At 56.3% G+C, this 26,746-nt stretch overlaps 1 protein-coding gene across 2 annotated transcripts in view; it reads left to right on the forward strand.

Annotated features, from left to right (window-relative positions):
* The window catches only part of fut8b (fucosyltransferase 8b (alpha (1,6) fucosyltransferase)), a 117,965-nt gene that overhangs the window by 52,856 nt on the left and 38,363 nt on the right, over positions 1 to 26,746 (forward strand). Inside the window, exons 2-4 of one of the 2 annotated variants that reach the window (XM_056294844.1) lie at positions 9,072 to 9,812; positions 19,737 to 19,855; positions 20,972 to 21,134. In XM_056294844.1, the coding sequence (XP_056150819.1) occupies positions 9,610 to 9,812; positions 19,737 to 19,855; positions 20,972 to 21,134 (485 nt within the window). In that variant the 5' untranslated portion in view covers positions 9,072 to 9,609. The remainder of the gene's footprint in view (positions 1 to 9,071; positions 9,813 to 19,736; positions 19,856 to 20,971; positions 21,135 to 26,746) is intronic. The other variant, XM_056294845.1, reaches the window with a different exon arrangement.

Consider the following 26,746-nt stretch of genomic DNA (forward strand, 5'->3'; position numbering starts at 1 on the left):
CGTGCTGGTCTTGAATTGAGGTGGGGTCCTGCACAGTGCTGGCACGCTGCTATCTTGAAGCAGCAGAAAGCGATTGCGGCGTTGACCATATACTTTTTGTTATCCTGTTTTTGTTTTATTTTTTTTTACATGATGATGGTGGTCGCGTGGCTCGGGTCCTGGTCCTGGGCTTGTCCCGGTTGGCGTCTGGACGCTGCTTGGCGTCCTCCTCGTCACATTCTTCATCAATTGTATAATTGCGTTATAATTGCGTTATCCTCTTTCAGTGTTGCATTGTGTAAACACAACGTCCGTTGCACGTCTTGGGGGAGAGAGAGAGAGATCCCTCCTCCTTTGCTCTCCCTGAGGCCCCCCCCCCACCCCACCCCGTTAAAAGGGGTTTTTTAGGGAGTTTTTCCTTATCTGATGAGAGGGTCTAGGGACAGGATGTTGTGTTGCTGTGAAGCCCCCCCCCCCCGAGGCTAATTTGTCATTTGTGATATTGGGCTATACAAATACAATTGACTCGACTTGACCAACGAATATGTGGTCCGAAGTCATCGGTGCAGTATTTCCCTGCTGCGCCTAAGTAGGCGGGTGCGCGGCGCGCGTACACGCTGCTTGTTACGCGCACGGGGACGCGCAGCGGCGCGCAAACATGCAGAAGATTACAACTGAAAGCGTCAGGTCCAATCGGCGTTTGTTGTAGCCCAGTACCACAAGGTATGTGTCAAAGGGCTGCACATAATGCAGCAATAAGGACCGACGTCATTAATATATATATATATATATATATATATATATATATATATATATATATATATATATAAATGTAGAAAGTGGATTAAACTACATGTAAAACATTATAAACAAAACACAAAAATGTGTAACATACAGTGCGCCACCACGTGCACATAATATTGACTATAAGCTGGATAACAGTAGCTTAGCACTGAGAGCAGACTGGGTGAGGTTGAAGGCTGATGCGAATACAAGTTGTTTTTTTTGGGGGGGGGGTTCCCCGTTTTTCTCCCCAGTTGTATCCGGCCAATTAGCCCACTCTTCCGAGCCGTCCCGGTCGCTGCTCCACCCCCTCTGCCGATCCGGGGAGGGCTGCAGACTACCACGTGCCTCCTCCCATACACGTGGAGTCGCCAGCCGCTTCTTTTCACCCGACAGTGAGGAGTTTCGCCAGGGGGACGTAGCGCGTGGGAGGACCACGCTATTCCCAGCTGATGACAGGCGTCGGGCTTAGCGGCGATGTAAAGCTGGGTATCATCTGCATAGAGACGGACACCTAGTTTGTAATGGCGACATTACAAGGTGCAAGATTACTATTGTGTACGTCATGATATTTAGAAAATAAATGTCAAAATGGTTCAAATATGTTATCGTTATTAGCCCATCGCAGTAATGAGGTATGAGAGTGCCTGTCACGACCCATCAAGCGGAAGAGCTTCATTCCCGCTGCTCCTGTAGGTGGCCTGCGCAAGCGCTCCCCCCCCCCCCCCGCAGGAGAAGATCCGTATCCTCGGCAGAAAACTGCTCCGTTTCTCCAACTTGCGGCAAGTACCGCCGCTTTGCGCCTTGCACCGTAATTTGCACCCGGGTTATGCGCCGTTTAACTCGCGGAAGCGGGTCCGGGCACGCCCTACATACGCGTGCACCGTGCGCTTTACACCAGGCACGATAGGTCGTTCGGTTTAAATGGGGCCCTAAATGTCCTGTCCAGTGATGATACATGTCTGCTTGACTGGCACTGACTCCCCCCCCCCCCTCTCTCTCTTCTGTCACACACACACACGCACACACACGCCTTGAAGCCGGCCTACTCCATCACCTTCCCGGGCGCGGTGAATTTACAATGCTGTCCTTGACCACATCTGAGCCCTCAGATCCACCTTCACTCCTCGGCAGACAGATCGGGCTGGCAGGTGTGTGCGGGGGCCCCCACCCGGATCCATGTTTTATTTGCAGATAAGAAGTAATTAAACCGGGGATTGATGGGCGCCTTTTACAACTAATCACATGTCCCCGTGTCCCAATTAAAGCCTTGTTTGCATAAACTCCCGGCACGAACACACACCCTTCACGGCACGCGCGGCCCGCCGAGAACTCCGAGACGCCCGTGTGTGTGTGTGTGTCTGTGCGTGTATTCCGGGGTGTGCGTGCGAAGGTGTGTCACCGGGCAATGTTGTGTGTCACTCTTTGTTTACGCGTCTGTGTTCAGCATATGTGTACACACGTCCGTGTGCAAGTGTGTGTGTGTGTGTGTGTGTGTGTGTGTGTGTGTGTGTGTGTGTGTGTGTGTGTGTGTGTGTGTGTGTGCATGCATCTGCACGTGTATCCCGCTGTCAGCGAATTCTCTAGAGATAACCTTGAAGGAGGAGGAGGAGGAGGAGGAGGAGGCCGTGTGCTTCGCTCTGATACCGAACGGCAGGCTGCAGCGGGTTGTGTGTGTGTGTGTGTGCGTGTGCGTGTGTGTGCGCGTGGCTAGGACATCTCAGAGACCTTTGGCCGCTCGCTCCAAAGTTAATCCCAAAGTAAGCAGAGACGGGCAGGCGAGTAGGCTGCTGCGCCCTTCTCCACAAAGTTGGTGTGAAGTGGTAAACGAGTCGCCCTCGTCGCAACTCATTCACCGAGGCGTTACGCGTGCGGTTTCCGTGTTCACGTGCGGGACCTTTGGCCGCTCAGCTGACTTGTTGGCAGCGCTCTCTCCCGCCCCCCCGCCCCGCCCCGCCCCCGCCCCGTATGTCTCTTAACACTGCAGAGCTGCAGGCCGTCAGAAATAAAATGAAGCGTCTCATCTCGTTTGCTGAGATGACAACCTGTGAAGACTTGGTGGTGAAGGGAGGGAGTGTGTACCCCCCCCCCGCCCTCCCGCCCCCCCCCCATCTCTCCCATCTGTATCTCTGGCTTTGCAGCGTGGTTTCCCCGGGCGTCATTCCCCTTGCTCTCTTGGCTCGCTATCTATCTTTGGTTGTCTGAGGGATTTTTCGTCAGTGTTTTTTTTTTTTTTTTTTGAATACTTCTTCTCCCCTCCCCCCCATCCCCCCCCCATCCCCATCCCGCCATCGCACCCCTAGCTTTCTCTCTGCCATTTAGCCGAAGTTAATGGACTCCTGCACATTCGGCTCGGAAATGTTGTGAAGTAAACAGCGGCTCATGAAATATTCACCTCACTCCTGTGTGCGCGCAGCCAGCCGTACCCAGTCAACCCAGGTGACTCCCCACACACACACACACGCACACACACACACGCACGCACACACACACACACACACACACACACACACACACACACACACACACACACACACGCTTATAACCCGCCGAGAAGGCCTCAAAACGCAGGAGACGGTTGTGCGCCTCAGTATCAAGCCCAGCACGTGGTGAAATGAGGCGCGGGGGGGGAAGGGGGCGCCCCCGCCGCTGAATACGGGTGTGGTGTTTTCTGGCGTTAGCCGTCCATACGGGACAGGTTTCGTTAAGGCCCGGGCATTGCGTGCTGTCTCGGGGCTTGCGCGTGGTCGGTTGATCCCAGACAGGAGCGCAGAACAACTGCCGCCCAAAAAGTTGAGTCAGCTGATGTGGACGCAACGTGGAGTCCGGGTCAACCCACTCGGCTTTCCGGGCTTTCCTCACCTGGATTCCTGAGCATGCCTGGAGGCCTATGAGCGCGTCATGCCGTCCTCTCATTGGCCCGCTAGCACCCGGCGCGATGCCGGGCTGGGTCTTCGGACTTGTGGGGCTCTCCGCTGGCCTGCACGGCAGCGGATCTGTGACCGGAAGTGCGCGCACAATGAAGATTCAGGCCAGCAACACGAGACAATGTAAACGATGGAAAGATAAAAACAAGAACAAGCAACATTTAGTATCAGTAAGCGAGGTGGTAAAAATAAGTGAGGTGGCAAAAGCGATAATGAGACGATAAAAGACAGCGGCGGCTTTTAAAGCTCAGAGCAGCGCGTGGGATTATTGCGCACAGTTGTCCACATTGCGGCGGCTTTAGTAGCAGTTAGTCCTCAGCAGCTATGGGCAGGTGTGTGGGGGTGGGGGTGAGGGGGGGGTGGAGGCTACAGCTCTAGGGAAGAAGCTGTTGCTCAGCCTGTTAGTCCGGGTTTTGACGGTGCAGTACCTCCCCCCCCCCCCCGGTGGCGAGGGAAGAGACAGACAGGGACCCGGATGTGTCGTGTCTCTGCTGATGTTGCTGGCTTTCCTCTGTAGGAGGCCCGCATACACAGCATCCCTGTGTCCTGGTCGCTGCACTAGCGCCTCCTCTGGCCTGTTTTGGGGGGGGGGTAGCGTGATCCTCCCACGTGCGTCGTGTCCCCCCCCCCCCTTGGTGAAACTCCTCACTGGAGGCATGTGGTAGTCTGCGGCCCTCCCCGGATTGGTGGAGGAGGTGGAGCAGCGACGGGGAAGGCTCGGAAGAGCGGGGCCGGGTACAACTGGGCAGAAAAAGGGGGAGAAATCCCCCCAAAAAAAGGAAAGGAAAGGCTTTAACCAAAATCTTTATTACTCGCCAGCGACTGACCAGTTGACTGGACCAGGTCGATGTCTGTAAAATAAGGACAGCCTTTGGGCAGTCCTTATTTTGGGACCCTGAGACGTGAGGCACACTGATGGGCTGTGGCATGTATACTCAGCAGCCCTCTGCTGGCGGCAAAACATGAATATAGAAAATATATATATATATATAACCGCAGAGCAGAAATGAGTGTTATCCATGCCTTGGTGGTGTTAGAGCGCAAATATAGCCGCGCTGTCCGAACGACGGCCATTTTGACCTCGTCGTATGTAATACCGCTACCGCTCCTCTCACCAGTTTTTCTGCTTTCCATCTCATTCCATTCATTTTGTTTTCCTGCCAGGGCCGCAACCCCGTAATCTTTTCTCATCTCCGTCTCCAGTCAAGACACAATCGCGCCATCTCCACCACCCCGCTACATACCATAACATCTACTATTTCTCGCTGCATCTCCTCGCAAGGTTGCCCCTAGCAACAAACACTTCCCATCCCCATACACACAGTCTCGCGCAGGAGTATAGATGGGAGGCGACAGATATACGCGGTACAGATGACATTCTGCTGCTGTTGTCCTGGAGCCGGAGAGCCGGTTCTGGTGTAATAGAAGTCATCCTCGGCGCAGCACCATGCATAATTCAGAGGAGAACCTCATCCCTGATGCTTATTGCCTGGAGACTACAGCCTGCTGATAGATGACCTCTGCTGTGGCCAAGCTGCACTCCAGCCTCACCAGCAGCAGTTAAAACAGGTCATCCCAGTTGACCCTGGAGGCTTGTGACTGCTGCTGCTGCTGCTGCAGGTGGGGACGGCTCGCCCTGCTATGCCACAAGAGTCCCACTGGCAGCGGGTGACAGTCCCAGCATTTACTAACTGGGTTAGCCCCCCCTCCTTCGCCACGACAGTGAGGTGAGGGGCATTATGGGAGGATAGCGGCATAGAGGGACTGGGACCGGGTTGGGAGAGATGGCGTGCAGGCAAGGCCGCCAAGAAAAGCCCAGCGCTCGTCTTTCCCCACATGCACAGGGGTGCAGACACAAAAGGGAACCAATATATGACACCCCTGTGACACGCATGTGACGCACATACCGTGTTTATTTTAGGCGGCTTGCCTGAGAACAGAGACGGGGGGGGGGAGGGGGAGAGCTCCGCACGGTCGGTTAGTCTCAAGTTTCAATGTCAGTGAATATGTCCAAGTTATTTATAATTAATTAACATACTCACATTACTATAAATAAAAACGTGTAACCCTTTTAAAGTCGTATCAGTTCCCCCCTCTCACACTGTGTAGCTGGAGAGACGTGATGCCGTCAGCTCTTCCGTCAGCCACGTGCGCTGCAGCCTGCTGCCATTTCCTCTCCCACGTGATCTTAGTTGTCATAGAAGAACAGCTATTGAAATCCTATCCAGAGTGTGAGCGTGAGTTTTCCCGCTCCTCTCCATTCCCCCCGCTCCGTCACAGCCAAGCGCGAGCTCGTGGGCTTGTTGAAAGGCAGGGTTTAAGTCCACTTTACTCGTTTTCCGAAGCGGTTGATTGAGTTTGATCATCGACGTTGATTGCTATTCTCGCTTCCTTTAGTCGCCTCCAGGGGGGGCAACCTTGCATTGTGCATCCACTGGGACGCACCCTTCTATTAGCGACCCGTGGGGTCCTGCACGAGTAAATACTTAATCGAGTCCCCCGCAAGTTCTCCTGTTCCCCGAGCTCTTTGTTTCTTCAGGATTGGGCAAGCTAGCGGGCGTCCGTTGCCTAGCAACACGGGGATGGCCAGTTCGAATCCCCGTGTTACCTCCGGCTTGGTCGGGCGTCCCTACGGACACAACTGGCCGTGTCTGTGGGTGAGAAGCTGGATGGGGGTATGTGTCCTGGTCGCTGCACTAGCGCCTCCTCTGGTCGGCCGGGATGCCTGTTGGGGGGTGACGACTGGGGGGGGGGAATAGCGTGATCCTCCCGCGCGCCACGTCCCCCCTGGCGAAACTCCTCACTGTCAGGTGAAAAGAAGCGGCTGGCGACTCCACGTGTATCGGAGGAGGCATGTGGTGTGGTAGTCTGCAGCCCTCCCCGGATCGGCAGAAGGGGGGTGCAGCAGCGATCGGGACGGCTCGGAAGAGCGGGGTAGTTGGCTAAAGTACAACAGGAAGCAAAGGGGGTGGGGGGGTAAAAAAAGGGATTGGGTGAGGTCGCATTGCAAGCACATTTGGAGCAAGGTGCTGGAGGTTCGGACTAGCAGGCAGACAGCGTCGCTGTCGCGGCTTGTGTACTTCCCCCCACTCGTGTCATGACTGGCACTGTTGGGAAGTTGTCCTGTTTACTTGGCCCGTCAGTTATTAGGCGCGTACACCTCAAGTCCTCCGAGCCCCCCCCCTCCCTCCCCCCGTTCCCTTGGTATGGCCCAACGTGCGGGACTAGAGTAGCTGACTAGCTAATTTCCCTTGTCACTCGCCTCCCCGTTTCCATAAACGGCGGCAGGTGCCCACCCTACCGCTCCCCGGCAGCGTCGTATTTATCAGTTTTAGTCTGCTGAGCACAAACCTCATTACGGCCACGGCGGCTCCGCAAACACGGCGACGAGGGCTTCGTAGCCCGCCTTTTAGGGAGCTCCCAGCCGCGCGTTTCCATAATAAAACCCAGCTCAGCATATCCATGTCCTGCATGCATAAGGAGGAGCCGTCCGTACGTCAGCTCGGGTTTGTCACAGCAGCGGCGCAGGCAAGGCAAGCGGGGGCCGCTTTGAATACCTCTGCGGTATTCGGTGTCCCCGTGCTGTTCAGTGGCAGCGCAGAAGAAGAGCTGGCGCCTCCTTGTCTCTCCCCCCCCCCCAGCCTCAGCGTTGTGTGCGTAACGCGGGCTCTTCCAGACTGGCACCGTTTGCGGCCTACGCGGTGAGCTGCCGTTAACCTGCTTCCGCACCACCACCAGAGCCGACTTCCGGAGGAACGCCTCACACGCGCTGCATGGTAGGACCTGTCCATCATTGCTGCCCCGCCCCGCCCCGCCTCGCCTCTCACACAGTGTTGGAAGTCGCTGTGGGATCACGCCAGCACACCGTGTCACACACAAAGTAATGACAACATACAGACGGACACACACACACACAGACACTAGCTTTGTTTGTGCACTCGCACGTGCACACACACGCACACCCCTGCCATGCTCGATCGGTGAAAAGTGCTTCGGGAGCGTCCGGGTAGCGTAGCGGTCTATTCCGTTGCCTACCAAAACGGGGATCGCCGGTTCGAATCCCCGTGTTGCCTCCGGCTCGGTCGGGCGTCCCTACAGACACAATTGGCCGCGTCTGCGGGTGGGAAGCCGGATGTGGGTGTGTGTCCTGGTCGCCGCGCTAGCGCCTCCTCTGGTCGGTCGGGGCGCCTGTTCGGAGGGGGAGCGGGAACTGGGGGGAACAGCGTGATCCTCCCACGCGCTACGTCCCCCTGGCGAAACTCCTCACTGTCAGGTGAAAAGAAGCGACTGGCGACTCCACGTGTATCGGAGGAGACACGTGGCAGTGTGCAGCCCTGCCCGGATCGGAAGAGGGGGGTGGAGCAGCGACCGGGACGGCTCTGAAAAAGAGGGTAATTGGTCGAGTACAATTGGGGAGAAGGGGGGAGGGGCAAAAAGAAAAGGTGCGGGGGAAGGGCTTTGTTGGGAGTCGACAGAGAAGGTTGCCCCTACAAACCCAGCACGTGCCCCCCCCCCGCTGGTTTAGGATGAGGGGAAGTGGTGATCCCGGGATTTCGCTCCCTCCTGCTCTGTCGAGCTCAGCGTTTAACCTTGACAGTGTCGCCCTCACGACGTCACGGAGGCCGCGGGGACGACGGCTGGCACCCGGGGGAGACTCTGAGGGAGCGGCGCCGGACTCGTCTGTCACCCCAGAAAGCCATTAGCCGCCGGGCTTTAGCAGCACTCCCACTAAGAGCAGAAGGGAAGAGGTGGGTGGGGTCGGGTGGAAGGTGACTGAGGGGTTTCGGAGGTCCGTGCTGGCGAGGGTGAGACCTTGTGTATGGCTCTGGAGAGATCGGGACTCCCAAAAAGGAATACCGGAAGTGCATGGGAGGGAACGTTAAGTAAGTGTGTGCCCACACATCCGCGTACGTGCGAGCAAGCGAAAGCTAAAGTGGAGCATCCCCGCGCTGCCTCGACAGCAGCAGCGGTAGCGTTGCTCGGGGGCGGGGGGGAGGAGGAGTGGGGGTCCTCATCAATATGTAAATGCAAATTGCAGTGTCATGCTAATCAATCCTGCAAGGCTGCTGAGACCGGGTTGTGTCGGGACCAGTCAGCACCACTCGGGCTGTGTGGGTTTGGTGTGTCAGGCCGGCTGTTCATCTCCCGGCTCTCCGCCCCTCCGAGGCGTCCCCGACACCTCCCGGGCTCCAGGGGGACGGGGCTGTGGTGGCTGTCGCGTTAGCTTGCTGGCTAGCCGTCTGAGAATTTCCGGTTGTGTCCCTTTGGCTAGGCAGCAACCTGGAGTGTCTTTCAGAGAGAATTATTTGAGGGGTTTTCTCTTTTTCTTTTTGTTCCCTGTTGATAAGCGTCACTAACCTCCTCTTCTGTCTGTCCCCGCAGGACGTAGCTCAATAGATGGAGTCCCACGGGACGAATCACAAGAGGTGAGGCAGCGATCTGGACCGGCGTGGAGTGCAGGGAGCCGAGCGGACAGGCGAGACACCAGCCCCGGGGGGGGGGGGGTTTCCAGCGTGCGTCCCGGGAACAAAGCCCAGAGCCCTCCGGCGCCGGGAGCTAACTCCTTGGGTAGACTGAGGCGGAGCGGCGAGAGGTGCGCGGGTCGTCACAGCCCCAGGCCGGCATGCTCGCCATGCTTTAGCACGGCGAGGACGGAGGACTGATCGAACAACCAAAGAAACGCCCACCACCACCACCACCACCACCCTGCACACCGCCTCATTGCACCTGCGGCTCACTCGTGTACCAGACCAGCAAAACCAAAACAATGCCCTTGCCGAGGGTGGCGCTGTGGCAGCTGTTGTGACGGAGCAGAGAGCGCGCGTGCACGTGCGGCGGCGGCGGCGGCGGCGGCGGCGGGGCAGCTGTGGTGGCCGGGCGGGCGGACTGACAGGCTTTCGGGTGGGGCGCTTGCTGAACCATGCGGCCCTGGGCGGGTTCATGGCGCTGGATTACCCTGGTGCTGCTGGCCTGGGGAACCTTGCTCTTCTACATCGGGGGCCACTTGGTGAGGGACAGCGAGCACCCGGAGCGCTCCAGCCGAGAGCTCTCCAAGATCCTGGCCAAGCTGGAGCGGCTCAAGCAGCAGAATGAAGACCTGCGGCGCATGGCCGAGTCTCTCAGGTACCCGCGGATCGCGTGGTGGTTTGGGTGCATGTGCACGCATAAGCGGTGCGCGCGCGCACGTGGGCCGTGTGTCTGTGCGTGCGTGCGTTTGTGTGTGTGTGTTGTAGTGTATATGTGTGTGTGTGTGTTCGGGGTTTGGGTGTGTGTGCGTGCGTGTGTGTGTGTTGTGTGTGTGTGTTCGGGGTTTGGGTGTGTGTGCGTGCGTGTGTGTGTTGTGTGTGTGTTCGGGGATGGGTGTGTGCGTGCATGTGTGTGTGTTGTAGTGTGTGTGTGTGTGTTCAGGGTTGTGTGTGTGTGTGTGCGTGCGTGCGTGTTCGGGGTTGTGTGTGTGTGTTGTAGTGTGTGTGTGTGTTCAGGGTTGGGTGTGTGTGTCTGTGTGTGTGTGTGTGTGTGTTCGGGGTTGGTGTGTGTGTGTGTGTGTGTTCGGGGTTGGTGTGTGTGTGTCTGTGTGTGTGTGTTTTTGTGTGTGTGTGTGTGTGTGTGTTCGGGGTTGGTGTGTGTGTGTGTGTTCGGGGTTGGGTGTGTGTGTGTGTGCGTGTTCAGGGTTGGGTGTGTGTGTCTGTGTGTGTGTGTGTGTGTGTTCGGGGTTGGGTGTGTGTGTGTGTGTTCGGGGTTGGTGTGTGTGTGTGTGTGTGTGTGTTCGCGGTTGGTGTGTGTGTGTCTGTGTGTGTGTTTGTGTGTGTGTGTGTGTGTGTGTGTGTGTGTGTGTGTTCGGGGTTGGTGTGTGTGTGTGTGTGTGTGTTCGGGGTTGGGTGTGTGTGTGTGTGTGTGTGTGTGTGTGTGTGTGTGTTCGGGGTTGGGTGTGTGTGTGTTCGGGGTTGGGGGGTGTATGTATGCATGTCTGTGAGAGAAAGAGAGTGTGAGGGTGGGGGTGGGGGTAGGGGTGGGGGTGTGGGGGGGTCTTCTTTATATAAAAACATCGGTTTTGATTTGTGCTTCAGTGTCCACATTAGTAGCGAGCCTCTGCAGAGGGCAAGTGAGCGTGTGCCTCTGTGAGCCACATTCATCGTGAGTTCGAGTTTCAGATCCTTCGTGGCGTGATAATTGGGTTTGCCGCGCGGCCATCGTCAACGGACGTCGACATAAAAACACGTGCGCGCCTGCGCTGCGCCCGGCAGCCGGTCCGCCGTTAAACCCCGCGCTTTGTAATTGGCTGCGACACAAAGGTGCGATTCATGCGCAGGAACAAGTGCAGCTTTGAAGCGGCCAGCTTTCCAGATGGGCCCCCGACACAATGCGCCCTTGTTACGTGTCACCGAGTCCAGCGGCCGATCTGGGACCGAGCCCGGTCACCGAGTCCAGCGGCTGATCTGGGACCGAGCCCGGTCACCGAGTCCAGCGGCCGATCCGGGACCGAGCCCGGTCACCGAGTCCAGCGGCTGATCTTGGACCGAGCCCGGTCACCGAGTCTGGTCACCGAGTCCAGCGGCTGATCTGGGACCAAGCCCGGTCACCGAGTCCAGCGGCCGATCCGGGACCAAGCCCGGTCACCGAGTCCAGCGGCTGATCTGGGGCCGAGCCCTGCTCGGGTGTTTACTGGCGCCGCGGCTGCAGCAGCTTCTGAAGGTCCCACCAAGCTCGAGCTGAAACACCCGCGCCGTGAGCCAAGCCTGGCACCCGCCCACAGAGGGATGTGTATGTGTGTGTGTGTGTGTGTGTGTGTGTGTGTGTGTGTGTGTGTGTGTGTGTGTGCGCACGTGTAGTGGTGTGTGTGTGTGTGTCTGTAGGGGTGTGTGTGTGTGTGTGTCTGTAGGGGTGTGTGTTTGTGTGTATGTGTGTGTGCGTGCATGCGTGTGTGTGTGTGCGTGCGTACATGTGTGTGTTTGTAGTGGTGTGTGCATGTGTGCATGCAAGTGTGTGTAGTAGTAGTAGTGTGCGTGGGTGCATGCGTGCGCGCAGTGGTGTGTGTGTGCGTTGTAGCGTTTGCATGCATGTGTGTGTGTGTGTTTGTGTGTGTCTGTCTGTATCTGTAGTGGTGTGTGTGTTTGTGTGTGTGTGTGTGTCTGTATCTGTAGTGGTGTGTGTGTTTGTGTGTGTGTGTGTGTGTGTGTGTCTGTCTGTATCTGTAGTGGTGTGTGTGTGTGTGTGTGTGTGTGTGTGTAGTGGTCAGACAAACCCGGCCCAGGAGAGCTCCCGCCAGCGTCTCATCTTCCAGTCTCTTATCAGTGTATATATGCACTAATAGACGCAGCGAGGCTGTTAGCGAGCTGTCCATCATTCCCCCTCCCTCCCTCCCTCCCTCCCTCCCCACCTCTCCATTCCCTTCCTATCCCCTTTTCCCTCATTCATTACCTCCCTCCAGCGTCCCCCTTCACTCCACAACTCCGAGCCAGTGACAGGGGTGAGGAGCTGCAGCAGACTCCGCACAACAGCCCCGACCGTCTCAGCAGCTCCCCGATCAGCCGCGTCACAGCGGGCCGGGCCCGGGTTACCCCGGCACCAGCGCCTCTGTAGGGCGGCACGGAGAAGGCTGCTCCTTCAGGGCGGCGCGGAACCGAGGACCTGTTCTTTTCTGTGCCGCGTTGACTCATTTAGGGGGGTGCTTTCGTCAGAAGGAAGTAGCTCTCCAGTGCCTGTATTCATTTTTAGCAGAGGTGGCCCTGATGGGAGGAAGATCCATAGTGCTGTCATTACCGGTCCCATGCTCTGCTGCAGCCGGGCCTCGGGGCCGGGTCGGGCCGCAAGTCAGGCGGACATCTTCCTCCCGTCTTTTACAAAGACTGAAATCAAACTACGCTCTACCACGTGCCTCCTCCGATGCACGTGGAGTCGCCGGCCGCTTCTTTTCACCTGATAGTGAGGAGTTTCCCCAGGAGGACGTAGCACGTGGGAGGATCACGCTATCCCCCCCCCCCGAACAGGCGCCCTGACCGACCAGAGGAGGCGCTAGTGCAGCGACCAGGACACATGCCCACATCCGGCTTCCCACCCGCAGACACGGCCAATTGTGTCTGTAGGGACGCCTGACCGAGCCGGAGGCAACACGGGGATTCGAGCCGCCGATCCCCGTGTTGGTAGGCAGCGGTCCCACACATTCCGGTCATTCCCGCCCAATTTGAGCGACAGGCAGCGTGCCAAGCCACCGATCGCCCAGCGGCATTAATGAGAGGTGAGCACAGAGTGGAGCGTCGCCGACTGTCTGGCCCCGCCCTCTCTGCAGCTGTCAGTCACCTCGGGCGGGAGGCCGCAGCCCCCGCGGGGACGATGACACGCGGCAGCCTGATGGTTTGACAGGGGGGCGAGAGTGACAGCTGGGCTGAGCAATGAGGGCCCTGATCAATCCCCTAGGCACACAGACTGAGGGAGAGGGAGAGAGGGGTGAGGGGATGCAGAGGAGGGATGGATGATGGATGGGGTGAGGATTACACCACACTGAGAGTTGAAAGGGGGAGATGGAAGACGGGGACGGGGGGGAGGAAAAGAAGAGCGGTGGGGAGCGCGGTAACAGCCCAGCGCAGGCCCGGCCCGGGCAGAAGTGGGGCGGTCAGAAGTCCTCTATAGCAGTAGAGGAGGATTCCTCTGGGCCAGGTGAAGACGCCGTATCCCCCCCTCGCCCCGTTCCCTCTATCACGTCTCGCTCATCTCCTGCCGATGCTTGTCTGTATTTGAATATCCCCCTCTTTATCTGTCCCACACCACTCTTCCGAGCCGTCCCCGGTCGCCGCCCCACCCCCCTCTGCCGGTCTGGGGAGGGCTGCAGGCTACCACATGCCTCCTCCGGTACATGTGGAGTCGCCAGCCGCTTCTTTTCACCTGACAGTGAGGAGTTTCACCGGGGGGGGCGTAGCACGTGGGAGGATCACGCTATTCTCCCCAGTTCCCCCTCCCCCGCAAGCAGGCCCCCCGACCGACCAGAGGAGGCGCTAGTGCAGCGACCAAGACGCAAACCCGCATCCGGCTTCCCACCCACGTGTCTGTAGGGAGGCCCGACCAAGCCGGAGGTAACACGGGGATTCAAACCTGCGATCCCCCGTGTTGGTAGGCAAAGGCATAGACCGCCAGGCTCCCCGGTCGCCCGGTCTGTGTAACTCTTAGTATTGGCAACGTGGGTCTGAGCCCGAGTGTTTTACATTCAGCCACATTTATCTACATACTTTAATGCCTTGTCAGTAAGTTATGCAGCGTGCGTGTGATGCCTGACCTTATCTCCGCTCGCTGGTCGGCGTAGCCACCCCTGAATATAAACCCCGACCCTCCTCATTCGTTTTCACCGCGGTCTGCTCCCCTCTCCTTCTGCCTGCTCTGTTTGTATTTTTTGCCGAACGCTTCACTACCGCACATGAATATCCCAGAGATACGGAATGTTTGGAATATTTCAGGGGTAAATCCTCCTCCTCCTCCTCCTCCTCCTCCTCCTCCTCCTCCTCGCGGGGTTTTGCGGAGCGAAGGCTCTGCCGCCGTCGGAAGCCTCGCAGCTCCGTTTGGAAACCGGGCGGACGAGGTTTTCTGAGCGTTTTGCAGACTTGTTGCGGTTGTACTATAAGTTTGCATGCTTGTGGCGCCACATTCATATGGGTTTGGTAAACGTGCTCGCGTGATGCGGTTGCACAAGACCACAGCACTCCCCATTAGCTACCGTCCTCTGCATCCTGCAGTCTCTGTGTGTCTTTGTGGAAAACTTGACGGTTGTAGATGTCAAAGCGAGCTCTTTGAGCGGCACGGCGCCCTGCTTAGCGCTGTTGCCTCACAGCGAGAAGGTCCTGGGTTCGAACCCCAGGCCGACCCGGGTCCTTCCCGTGTGGAGTTGGCATGTTCTCCCCGTGTCTGAACGCTACGCCAGCTCACGTTTCCTCATCATCCTCACTTAGGAAGTGTGTTAGTCCTGCGGCGTCCGGGTGGCGTAGCGGTCTATTCCGTTGCCTACCAACGCGGGGATCGCCGGTTCGAATCCCCGTGTTGCCTCCGGCTTGGTCGGGCATCCCTAATACGGACACAACTGGCTGTGTCTGCGGGTGGGTGTGTGTCCTGGTCGCTGCACTAGCGCCTGCTCTGGTCAACTGGGGCGCCTGTATGGGGGGGGGACTGGGGGGAATAGCATGATCCTCCCACGTGCCACGTGCCCCCGGCGAAACTCCTCACTGTCCGGTGAAAAGAAGCGGCTGGCGACTCCACATGTATCAGAGGAGGCGTGTGGTAGTCTGCAGCCCCCCCCCCCCCCGGATCGGCAGAGGCGGTGGAGCAGCGACTGGGACGGCTCAGAAGAGTGGGGTAATTGGCCGGGTGCAACTGGGGAGAAAAAGGGGCGGGGGGGGGGATAATCCAAAAAACAAAAGTGTTAGTCCCATCACTTTGACCCTTGACCTCCTCACAACCTCCTTACAAATAGCTGTGTGCGGTCGTGGCCTTCTAATAAAGAGCTCTTGGATTGCCGTGATGTTTATACAAACTCGGGCTGCCGCCGCCGCCGCCGCCGCCTAAGAGCCGGCTAAATGCCCCACGTTTAAAATGCGGCGTAGACCTCCGGGTAAGTCAACATGCCGATGCACGAGAAATCCCAGAGTCTGAAGAGCGGACCGGCGAGGCCGCTACCCCGTTTTGTGAGGCGAGGGTGACAGGGATCGTTTGTTCAATAATGTTACTAGCCCGGCACGGCTGTGCCGAGCATACGCAGCCGCTGCTTCCAGACCTGAAAGCCCATCGACCCGGCCGCCTCTCAGGCCCAGTGAAGGAAAGCGGACTGCCACACACAAGGCCCATTGTGGGAGCTGTCTGCAGGGAGGACATCTCTGTCACGTTAGCTCAGAAACCAGCTGGCTGGTCACGGGCGGACTCGGGCATTAAGGGAGGCAACGAGAAGAACGGCCCCGTTTAGAATCCGGATCAGGTTGCCCCCAATTAGGAGAACCGGACTCGGTCATATGAATTCAGCCGTGGAAGGAGGACGTTAAAACATATGTTGTTCAGGGTAAGCCGGATTTTAAACATTCATATCCGACTGACGGGGCGTCCGGGTGGCGTGGCGGTCTATTCCGTTGCCTGCCAGCACGAGGATCGGCGGTTCGAATCCGCCCGTGTTACCTCCGGCTTGGTCAGGCGTCCCCGCTGACACAATTGGTCACGTCTGCGGGTGGCAAGCCGAATGTGGGTACGTGCCCTGGTCGCTGCACTAGCGCCTCCTCTGGTAGGTCAGGGTGCTTGTTCGGAGGGGGGGGGGACTCCCATGCGCCACGTCCCCCCGGGGAAACTCCTCACTGTCAGGTGAAAAGAAGCGGCTGGCGACTCCTGATGTATCGGAGGAGACACGTGGTAGTCTGCAGCCCTCCCCGGATCGGCAGAGGGGGTGGAGCAGAGACCGGGACGGCTCGGAAGAGTGGGGTAATTGGCCGGATACAATTGGGGAGAAAACGAGGGGGGGGGGGCATCCAGTTGATACACACATGCAAACAATAGACTAATATCTGAAAGGAATTGTTGCCATTCATGTGGCTGAGGCCAGCCAGTCTCATCCATGTTGGGTATTTAACCAACAGCTGGACTCACCGATATCACACAGTCAGTTCTGGGAAACGCTGGAACGTATCGGGCTAACACTCTGTCACACGCATTTAGTGCAGTGACGCACACACACACACACACGCGCACGCACGCACACAGCCATATTTAATCAGTGTTCCTCCTTGTTGTGGGATCAGATATCATTTATGTAGCCTACTTTCAGCTGCAGATCCCAGAGCTCTTCACAATTGCCATCCACAAGTATTTCTTCCCAGGTGAGCTCATAGGTCTCCTTTGAAGTATAACAACCGAAGTGTAAGGATGGGAACATTACCATAGAGATAAGTACACATCACCACCGGGCGCTGGAGAGCCCGTCGCCGACTCGACGGTTAGCCGCCGTGGGGGTTAAACTGTGACGGCTGGGGCAGCAGTTTCTGAAGGGCTCTCGTGTAGAAGCTTACCTGATTTCTGCCTCGCCGCCTGGTGCCGGAGCCCCCCCCCCCCCCGCTCCCCGAATCCCAGCCTGTCTCTCACCTGGCAGAAATTTCCACTCCCCCCCCCCCCCGCATCTGATGATTTTTTTATTTCCCGCCTGATACCTTTCCTGTTTCGTTTGATTAACAAGCTGTTGGAATCAGCCGCCTTGTCTGGTCTCCACTCCAGCTCCTGTGGAGACCACAACGAGAAATCATCTGAGTATATCACCTGACACGCTCACCTGTGTGTGTGTGTGTGTGTGTGTGTGTGTGTGTGTGTGTGTGTGTGTGTATACATGCGTGTGTATGTCTGTTTGCGTGTCTGCATGTGTGCATGCATGCAGGTATATGTGTGTTTGTGTGCATGCATGTGGTGTGTGCGCGTACTTGCATGCATGCGGGTGTGTGCGTGTGTGTGGGTGCATGTGCGTGTGGATGCATGCATATGTGTGTGCGTGTGGGTGTGTGCATGCACGCACGCATGTGCATGCGTGCGCTTTCGTGCATTTATGTGTGTGCGCGCATGCATGCATGCATGCATGTGCGCATGTGTGTATGTGCACGTGCGCGGTTGTGTGTGCACACGGTTGTGTGCTCGCGCATGTGTGCGTGCATGTGTGCTTTTGTGCGTGCATATGTGTGTGTGCGCCCGTGCGTGTGTGCATGTATGTGCATGTGCTGGTGTGTGATGGTTGAGTGTTTGGGTTCAATTTGACTATGTGCGCCTCTTGTCTGGAGATGCTCGTGTGTGAGATGTGTCCACATGGTCCCAGCAGTTGTTGTCTCTGCGGAGGACATGAACAGGCCTCTGCAGCGCGTCATTCTTTATTAGCCTGTCTAGCACGGGTGGAGGAGCTGTTTAAGACCCAGGCATATTCTGTCAGATGCATTATGCAGTGATGGTCGAGTCTCTCTCTCTTGTGTTCGCCCAGGAGATTATTCTCCTCCAAGTTGTACCTTCTCAGATGTGCTGGGAAGTCCACGGGGAGGTAAGGGCATCAGGTACACGGTCCTACTTCGGTGCGGTGGCTATGGAAGGACGGGTTGTGGGCAAGGGGGAGGAGCCTGTCTGGTGCTGTTTGAGCAGGCTCAGCTGTGAGAAGAGACGGCCGGAGCTGATGCTCAAGAAGAGGAATGCTCCCGGTTCACTCCCTAAAACGTCCACGTGTGATAGCTGAAACGGGCTTCGCCAAGCGGAGAGTTAACCCAGAACTGGAGACGCGTTGTTTGTCCGTCCATAAAACCACCAAGGCGTCAAAAGGTTTGCTCTTGGCCATCGCGCGGTGTTGCGCAACACAGCAGTGGAGAGGCCCTCCTCTTCCTCACCGCTTTTACTCGCGTGGCTTTAAAGCACAGTCCTCGGTGGGTGTGCAGCGAAGTGAGGGCCTCTGGCTGGGCCGAGCGGCGAAGGGGGGGGGGGGTTATAAAAACGGAGAGAGTCGTCTCGGTAACTTCAGAAAGCCTCACCGTCGCGCCTGCCGGCGGCCGACGTTCCTCAGTCAAGGAGCAAATTGAGTTTGCATGCCTTTATGACTCATTAACTCGGCCTTTTGCTGCACTTCACCGATGCCCCGGTGCATTTGCATGTATTCCACTTATAATCAGTCCGTGTGGGGGAGGTGTGGTGGCGCTGCATCGACGCAAGTCCCTCTGTCTGCCCTCTGCCGAGGAGATGTGTTTCTGTGTGGGTTCTGAGTGTGTCTGAAGTGTTTCACACGTCGTACCAGTTATTCAGGGAAGAAGTCAGCAAGACGGGATCGTGAGCAAAACCCCGATTAAAATCCTCAGAATTAACCGCGCGGCCTTATTGTCTTACTGGACAAAGTGCCGCGCCACCGTAGCGTTGTCGCGCTCGCTCCCCGGGGTTGCATAGGGAATTACATTGCGACGAATTGTCTCCACGAGCGAGTGTATTAAATGGGCTGAGACACGGCCCAAATATCACTTAAACTATAATTAGCAATTAGGCTTTGCAAGACTTTAAGCTGTAAATTTGCTAAGGTCGTTGACTGCCGCGCGTTAAGGCACGCGGCGCTGCCACGCGTGTCCCCATTTCATCAAGACCGCCCGGAAGAGCAGGAGAAACGTGGCAGACGAGCCGCGTCTCGGAGACGGACTAGAAACGAGGGGCGATCCGGGGAACACTCGGTTTAACAACTGAGTCAGTTTGCGACACCACACTTATTTAGCGCTACTCTGCTATTCTACTGTCAGGGCGGTCTGGCGGGACGCAGAAGCGGGGCAGGCTAAGCTAACTGCTAGCCCCTGCACACCGGCGGTGCCGGTAACACCGAGGGGCGGTCTGGCGGCGGCCTCGCCTGTGTTTTAGTGTCGTCGTGTGGGGCGCGGGGAGGTGTGTCGAGGGTGTCTGGCTGGGAGAGCTCGGCTGGGGGGGGGGGGGGGGGGCTGGTCTGCTGTGTCCTGTGGGCCCAGGGACCGCGGCCCTGCCTGGAGCTGCGCCCGAGGAGGAAACACCGAGGGCGGTCTGACAGGATGCGGAAGCGGGGCAGGCTAAGCTAACTGCTAGCCCCTGCAGACCGGCAGTTCCGACGGTCATCCTGTCTGGCGTTCGCTCTCTGGACAGCAGAATGTTTTTGGGACTGTGTTGCACTGAGTGGATTGTGTTGCTAACTGTTTTGTGTTTTTGTTTGTGTGGGTTTTTTTTGTGTGTGTGTTTTTGCTTTGTTCTCTCTGTTTTTGTGTGTTTTTAGCGGTGTCGTTTTTTGGGAAATTTGGGATGTGTGTTTTTGTCTTTCGTGTCGCACTTGCTGTGGGCTGGGGGGGAAACGGATATTTTGTGTCTTTTGTGTACACAAGAACATGAAAGAAACGACAATAAATTGTCGCTGTTCTGCTAAGAAGATGTGCTGCCATGGCCGGGGCGGCATTAAGAAAAAAACAAAAGAAGCATGCATGACGATGGCGGCTGATTTGATTTGGCCGTCGTCTGTATAGCGCATGTTCCCATGCTCACCGGGTTCTCTCTCTCCCCCTTGCTTCCCCCCAGGATACCAGAGGGCCAGGTGGAGGCGGGGTCCCTGGCCGCAGGGAGGCTGCGCTCCCTGGAGGACCAGCTCACCAAAGCCAAGCAAAAGATCCACAGCTTTCAGAGACTCACCGGAGATGGTGAGCTTTGGGACAGGGGTCACCTTGACGACGGGGATGTAGCCAGAGGCTCGGCCAATCGGGGCGTGGAGAGATGAGCGGGGTGAAGGGGCGGGGGCTTGGATGTGCACGTCTTAAAGTCACAGAGGGGGGTTGTGGCGTTCTGCCTACGGTCAGATGCCGTCGAAATTGATGCGAACCCTGCAGCTCAGCGATGATGACAATGCCAAAGAGCTAGCAGAGACTACGCGTGTGTGTGTCTGTGTGTGTCTGTGTGTGTGTGAGTGCACACATGCCATTCCAAGCAGCAGGAAGAAGGGCAGGAAAGCTGTCAGGTAAACATGGGAACATGTGAATGGAGGAGAGGCGGCGTCTGTGCCCCAGTGGCGGAACGAGAGCGAGGGAGATAAAGGGAAGCGACAGAGAGGGAGGAGAAATAGCGAATGTGTGAGCTGGGAGGGCAGCGCGGGGTCAGTCTCTCCAGCATGCAGCAGCAGAAGAAAAAGCCAAAAATACCCTCGAGTTTTGCTTTTTTCTCTCTCTCTCTCTTTCCTTTCCGCTGAGCGTGGAGAAGAGAGAGAAAGAGCAAGATGGGACGGTAGTAAGAACAAAGTGCTCCTCCCCCCCCTCCGCTCCCCCTCTTTCAGGCCTTCCCTTCCTCCCCAGTTTTATTTTCTTTGCAGAAACCAGAGCTAGTGGCTGTGTTATCCATGTGGGTCACTCCTTATTGTTTGGCTGGGGCCGGGATTAGCGTTCTTTCTTGTCATCAGTAAAGAGAGAGCGAGAGAGAGAGTGGGAAGGGTGACCAAACAGTGATCGAATGCTCCTTAATGGGGTCAAAGCAACACCCAGGGAAGCGGGGGTAGAATAGAGGATGTGTCGGTGGGTCACGTCCGGAAGCCACACCGCACGCCGAAGGGCCCGGTAAGCCGATACCTCGTAATGATAGCGAGGGTTAGAGCCCCGCGTCCCTTTGTTCCACGCTCATGGTCACTTGGAGGTTTTTCAGGTTAGAGTCCCCATTCAGTCCATTCAGGACACCTTACTACCTTCATGGCTTATGGTTGCTGGCTGACGTAGCGTCCGTGTTCAATTCTGCTTCGTCCTCCACCCCTGCCCCCCCCACCACACCCGCAGGTCCCGGGCCCACTCAGGAGGAGTTGCGGAGGAGGGTGGAGAACGGCGTCAAAGAGCTGTGGTACTTTGTCCGCAGCGAGGTGAAGAAGCTGGCCAACGTGGAGGCCAGCGAGAGGCAGAAGTATGCCGACACGTTGCTTCAGGACCTGGGACACCAGGAGAGGTGGGTGTACGGTGCCTTCAGTAATAATAATAATAATAAAAATAAATTATGTCAATGCCACTATTAACTATGGTAACAGTGACTGCGTGGTCCCAGTCACCTATGGTTGTGAGCCAAATCTTGGGACCGGCTAGCGCTTCCCCACCAGAGGACCTCCGGCTGCACTCTGGCCCGTAAAGCTTAATAGTCTGAAATGTCGTTTTCCGCTGAACCACAAAGAGTCTTAAAATTTAGCAACAACATCTTGAAATCAATTCTGAAACGAGCAACTGACAGCCGTTTTGGTCCGGCGTGCGTTCATGACTCAGCCAACTGGTGACAGTTGGAAAAGCCCAAAGCCACTGAATTTCAACAGCTTGAACTTCGCCAACGTAGAAGTTGTGGTACTGGATTAACTGTAAAGCGTGGAAGCAGTGGTGAGGGATGACCGTAATATCAGACCTGCGAGGTCAACCTGATTCTGGGCCAGAGTTAGCTTGAAACACGCGAGCCACTTGTAGGTGGATAGAGGCTGTAGGCTACAGTTAGTTAGCCGGCTTTGGATGATAACAGATGGAGTTGAGGGGAGCGCCAGAGCGGGGGTCGCTGGGGGATACCGGGCTGCGTGACCTCTTCACAGCTGTGCTGAGCGAGGCCTTGTGTCCATTAGCCAAACGGTTCATTGTAATCCTGCCAAAAGGGTATACAGGGCCATTGTCTCAGCCGTTGCCGTCTAAGCAGCTTTCCACTGGCTGATTTCTCACTGCACACACACACACACACACACACACACACACACACACACACACACACACACACACACACACACAAGCATTTGTAAACTCTGACACACATCAGCTCTCCAAGTCTCCATGTATGGGCTTCCAGCAGAGGCGAGGAGGAGAAACACGTCGACCGTGGAGCCGGAGACGGAGGGAGCGTTGAGATATTTTGGCACAAGTTAAGCGCTTCGGTTTGATTTCAATGTTGGTCAGAACAAGGAAGCGTTCCAAGAAACTAATTGATTTTTAAAGTAAACGTGGTCAGAAGAACGACGGTGCTCGAAATATCCAGAATTCACACACGTCCCATGTGGTCACCTCTCCGCCTTCTCGTCGATTAGACCGACACATTTACAGACAGTTTCACCGGGTAGTGTCTGGAATGACTCTTTCCAGACACTATAAAAGTATTTTACTCGCCACTCCCCCCCCCTCCTCTTTTTCTCCCTAATTGTATCCGGCCAATTGCCCTATTTTCCGAGCCGTCCCGGTCGCTGCTCCACCCCCTCTGCCGATCCGGGGAGGGCTGCAGACTACCACATGCCTCCTCCCATACATGTGGAGTCACCAGCCGCTTCTTTTCACCTGACAGTGAGGAGTTTTGCCAGGGGCACGTAGCGTGTTGGAGGATCACGCTACCCCCCCCCAGTTCCCCCCCCCCTTAACAGGCACCCCCGACCGACCAGAGGAGGTGCTAGTGCAGCGACCAGAACACATAGCCACATCCGGCTTCCCACCCGCAGACACGGCCAATTGTTTCTGGAGGGACACCCGACCAAGCCAGAGGTAACACGGGGATTTGAACAGGCGATTCCCGTGTTGATAGTCAATGAAATAGACCACTACGCTTCATGGATATATAACCAAGTCCAGTTGCACTTGATTCAATTCCTTTTGATAACATAGTGACGATGTGGTGATTCTGTTGTATAGACAATCAAGATGGAAGAAGATAGAAGATACTTTTACTGCCCCTGTACATGCATACAATGAAAGTCATTCTCTGCAGTTAACCCATCCTCTTTACACACACCGGTGGCCGTCGTGTGCCGTGCCCGGGGACCAACTGCAGTTCTTCTTTCCACTGCCTTGCTCAGGGGTACAGACAGGAGTTTTAACCCTAACATGCATGTCTTTCTGATGGTGGGGGGGGGGGGGACCGGATCACCCAACATGCAAACTCCACACAGAAAGGACCTGGGACGGCCTGGGGTTCGAACCCGGGACCTTCTTGCTGTGAGGCAACAACGCTAACCGCTGGGCCACCGTGCTGCCCATTAATAATACAGTATAGCACCGACCTGTGATGAATTAGTTTGATGTAGGGGGCAGAACGTGAAAGACTTAATGCAACCGGTCTCCTCTGACTACAGACAAGGTGTAGCTGCTGTGCACGTCAGCTTACCACTAAATAGTCCGCACCCTTCAAAAAATGGTCCCCTCACACCAAAACCAACACAGGCAGTCTGATGTAAATAAAACCTGAACAAAGGATTTCACATCACCATTGTACTGTAATACTGACTGTGTGCCCAACACAAACATTGCGTCATGTTTCAGTAGCTTTTCCTGCTGGCGGTGTTTCAGCCATGTGTGCATAGTGTGGTTGCAGATCAGCAGAGAGGCATGCCGACACGGTAGCATGCACATTTAACACCTCTCTACCTGGTCAACAAGCACCACACACGCACGCACACACACACAACCGCATGCACATGCACACGCACATGCACACACGCCCACATCCGGCTTCTCACCTGACCAGGCCGGAGGTAACAAGCCGGAGGTGACCTGCAGATTTCCCTATTTGTTAGTGAACGGTGCAAAAGAGAGTTTTCTAAAAGTATAACTCAAATGTGGTACAGTATTACAAAACACTATTTCTACATTTGACCCTACAGAGCCTATCTCTTCACTCCCAGGTGTGTGTGTGTGTGTGTGTGTGTGTGTGTGTGTGTGTGTGTGTGTGTGTGTCCCGGTCGCTGCACTAGCGCCTCCTCTGGTCGGTCGGGGGCAACTGGGGGGGAATATCGTGATCCTCCCACACGCCGCTACGTCCCCCTGGTGAAACTCCTCACTGTCAGGTGAAAAGAAGCGGCTGGTGACTCCACATGTATGGGAGGAGGCGTGTGGTAGTCTGCAGCCCTCCCCGGATCGGCAGAGGGGGCGGAGCAGCGACCGGGACGGCTCGGGAGAGTGGGGTAATTGGTGAGGTGCAATTAGAAAGAAAATGCCCCCCCCCCCCAAAAAAAGAAATCTGCATATATATCATAAATTAGAAAGCCCCCCCCCCATTCATGGCCTGCGGGAGAGGGCAGGCTCCCAACCCCCGCTGCCACAGTGCCGAGGGGGCTGTGTGTGATTGCGTCTTGCTGAGTTTTGTGGCCGGCGAGGTTTGCCTCTGTCCTGCCCCCGGGCTGTGTCATGGCTGCCCGGCAGCGCCGGGAGGAGAGGCGGGTTTGACATCCGCTCACGCGCTCCGCTTACAGCCTCGGAGCGGGACGTGGTGGAGTAATGGCGTCCAAGCCGGGGAAACAAACGCCCCCTCAAAATGCTGCAGAGTGGGATGAGCACCCGGTCCGCTTTCATCCCCCCCCCTCCTCTGTGTGTGTGTGTGTGTGTGTGTGTGTGTGTGTGTGTGTTTATCTCTGCGTGTCCTGCTGACGTGCCGCTCTTACTCGTGTAGTATGTGACTGATCTGGGTCAAAGAAGTGACGAATCCAGAAGATGCTGTGTGTGCCTGTTTGTGTGCATCTGTGTGCGATCGAGTTAGCGACCCCTAGCGTCACACACATCCGGGGTCTTGGGAGTTCTCGTGCGGTAGATCGCCCTGACGCTCGGCAGCCTCGGCCATGTGCAGGGTTAGCGGCGGGGGCATGCAGATGCTGGGCCAGGCCGCGGAGCTCCCTCCGCTCTCCGTCTGGGTCTATATTACGTTGCACGCGGGCGGGATCAGCCTTTAATAAGCCGGAAACCCAGTGACGTTTCCACGTGCGCGGACCTGCTCGTAGTCGACGGCGCCACGCGCCGCTGGTCAGTGGGTGTAGCTACTCATAATGTCTGTACACCATCCTCACTGACGCTGCACAGGTTTGTTTGTTTTTTTTTGTTCCTCCCCCAGTTGGGTCAGGCCGGGGCGGCACGGTGGCGCAGTGGTTAGCGCGGTCGCCCCACAGCAAGAAGGTCCTGGGTTCGAGCCCCGGGGTAGGCCAACCTTGGGGGTCGTCCCGGGTCGTCCTCCGTGAGGAGTTTGCATGTTCTCCTCGTCTCTGCGTGGGTTTTCTGACATGTAGGTCAGGTGACTCGGCTGTGTTAAGTTGCCCCTTGGGGGTGTGGGGGGGCGGGGCCTGTGTGGCGGCCTGTCCAGGGTGTCTCCCCGCCTGCCGCCCGGTGGCTGCTGGGATAGGCTGCAGCATCCCCGCCACCCTGAGAGCAAGATGAGCGGGTCGGATAATGGACGGGTGGAAATTAAATACATAAAAGAGAGGGTCCTCGGGGCTCTCCGCAAGTTCGAGTTCTTCTATCGAGTCCGAGAGCTCCACCGCGTTCTTCTTCTCCATTAACCCCGGCGAGGCGACATAATGGCACACTTCCCTGTGATTCTTTTTAATTTTGATATACTTTAATGACCCCCGCAGGGAAATTACACTGCGTTTAACCCATCCGAGCAAGTATGCAAATAAATACACACACGTCTGGCTGCCTTTTCAGGGATCTGTTCTCCTGTAAAAATGAACCCGAGAATAATAATTGTGCTAATTGCCAAATGACGTGTTCCAACGGTCACAAGTACACCAAAAACCACATCCTCTTTTTTTAGCTCAGAGAAATTGTCACATTTAGGAAACAGCCAGTGATGCAGATCTTCCTAAAAGGCAAACTGGCATCCCTGAACCACGTGTTGGGTTGCCTCAGTGTGTTCACTGCAAAGTTGTTCCGGTCTAAACCAGATCCCTGTCTTCAGCATCCTCCAGGAGGATCTAAGTGAGCCGTTGTTCCGGTCTAAACCAGATCCGCGTCTTCAGCATCCTCCAGGAGGATCTAAGTGAGCCGTTGTTCCGGTCTAAACCAGATCCGCGTCTTCAGCATCCTCCAGGAGGATCTAAGTGAGCCGTTGTTCCGGTCTAAACCAGATCCGCGTCTTCAGCATCCTCCAGGAGGATCTAAGTGAGCCGTTGTTCCGGTCTAAACCAGATCCCTGTCTTCAGCATCCTCCAGGAGTATCTAAGTGAGCCGTTGTTCCGGTCTAAACCAGATCCGCGTCTTCAGCATCCTCCAGGAGGATCTAAGTGAGCCGTTGTTCCGGTCTAAACCAGATCCCTGTCTTCAGCATCCTCCAGGAGGATCTAAGTGAGCCGTTGTTCCGGTCTAAACCAGATCCGCGTCTTCAGCATCCTCCAGGAGTATCTAAGTGAGCCGTTGTTCCGGTCTAAACCAGATCCGCGTCTTCAGCATCCTCCAGGAGGATCTAAGTGAGCCGTTGTTCCGGTCTAAACCAGATCCCTGTCTTCAGCATCCTCCAGGAGGATCTAAGTGAGCCGTTGTTCCGGTCTAAACCAGATCCCTGTCTTCAGCATCCTCCAGGAGGATCTAAGTGAGCCGTTGTTCCGGTCTAAACCAGATCCATGTCTTTCTTCAGCATCCTCCAGGAGGATCTAAGTGAGCTGTTGTTCCGGTCTAAACCAGGTCCATGTCTTCAGCATCCTCCCGGAGGATCTCGTCCACTGAGAAGTTTAAAGTGCACTTCCTTCACTTGTGGTGCAATTGGGAACTTAAAGACTCTTGTTTTCAATTGTTCAGCTTCATCTTTGGAGGAATGTTGTAAAATTGAGCTTCTGTTTGATGAAAAGG

This window comes from Lampris incognitus, chromosome 15, assembly GCF_029633865.1.
Source record: "Lampris incognitus isolate fLamInc1 chromosome 15, fLamInc1.hap2, whole genome shotgun sequence".
NCBI classification, from domain to species: Eukaryota; Metazoa; Chordata; class Actinopteri; order Lampriformes; family Lampridae; genus Lampris; species Lampris incognitus.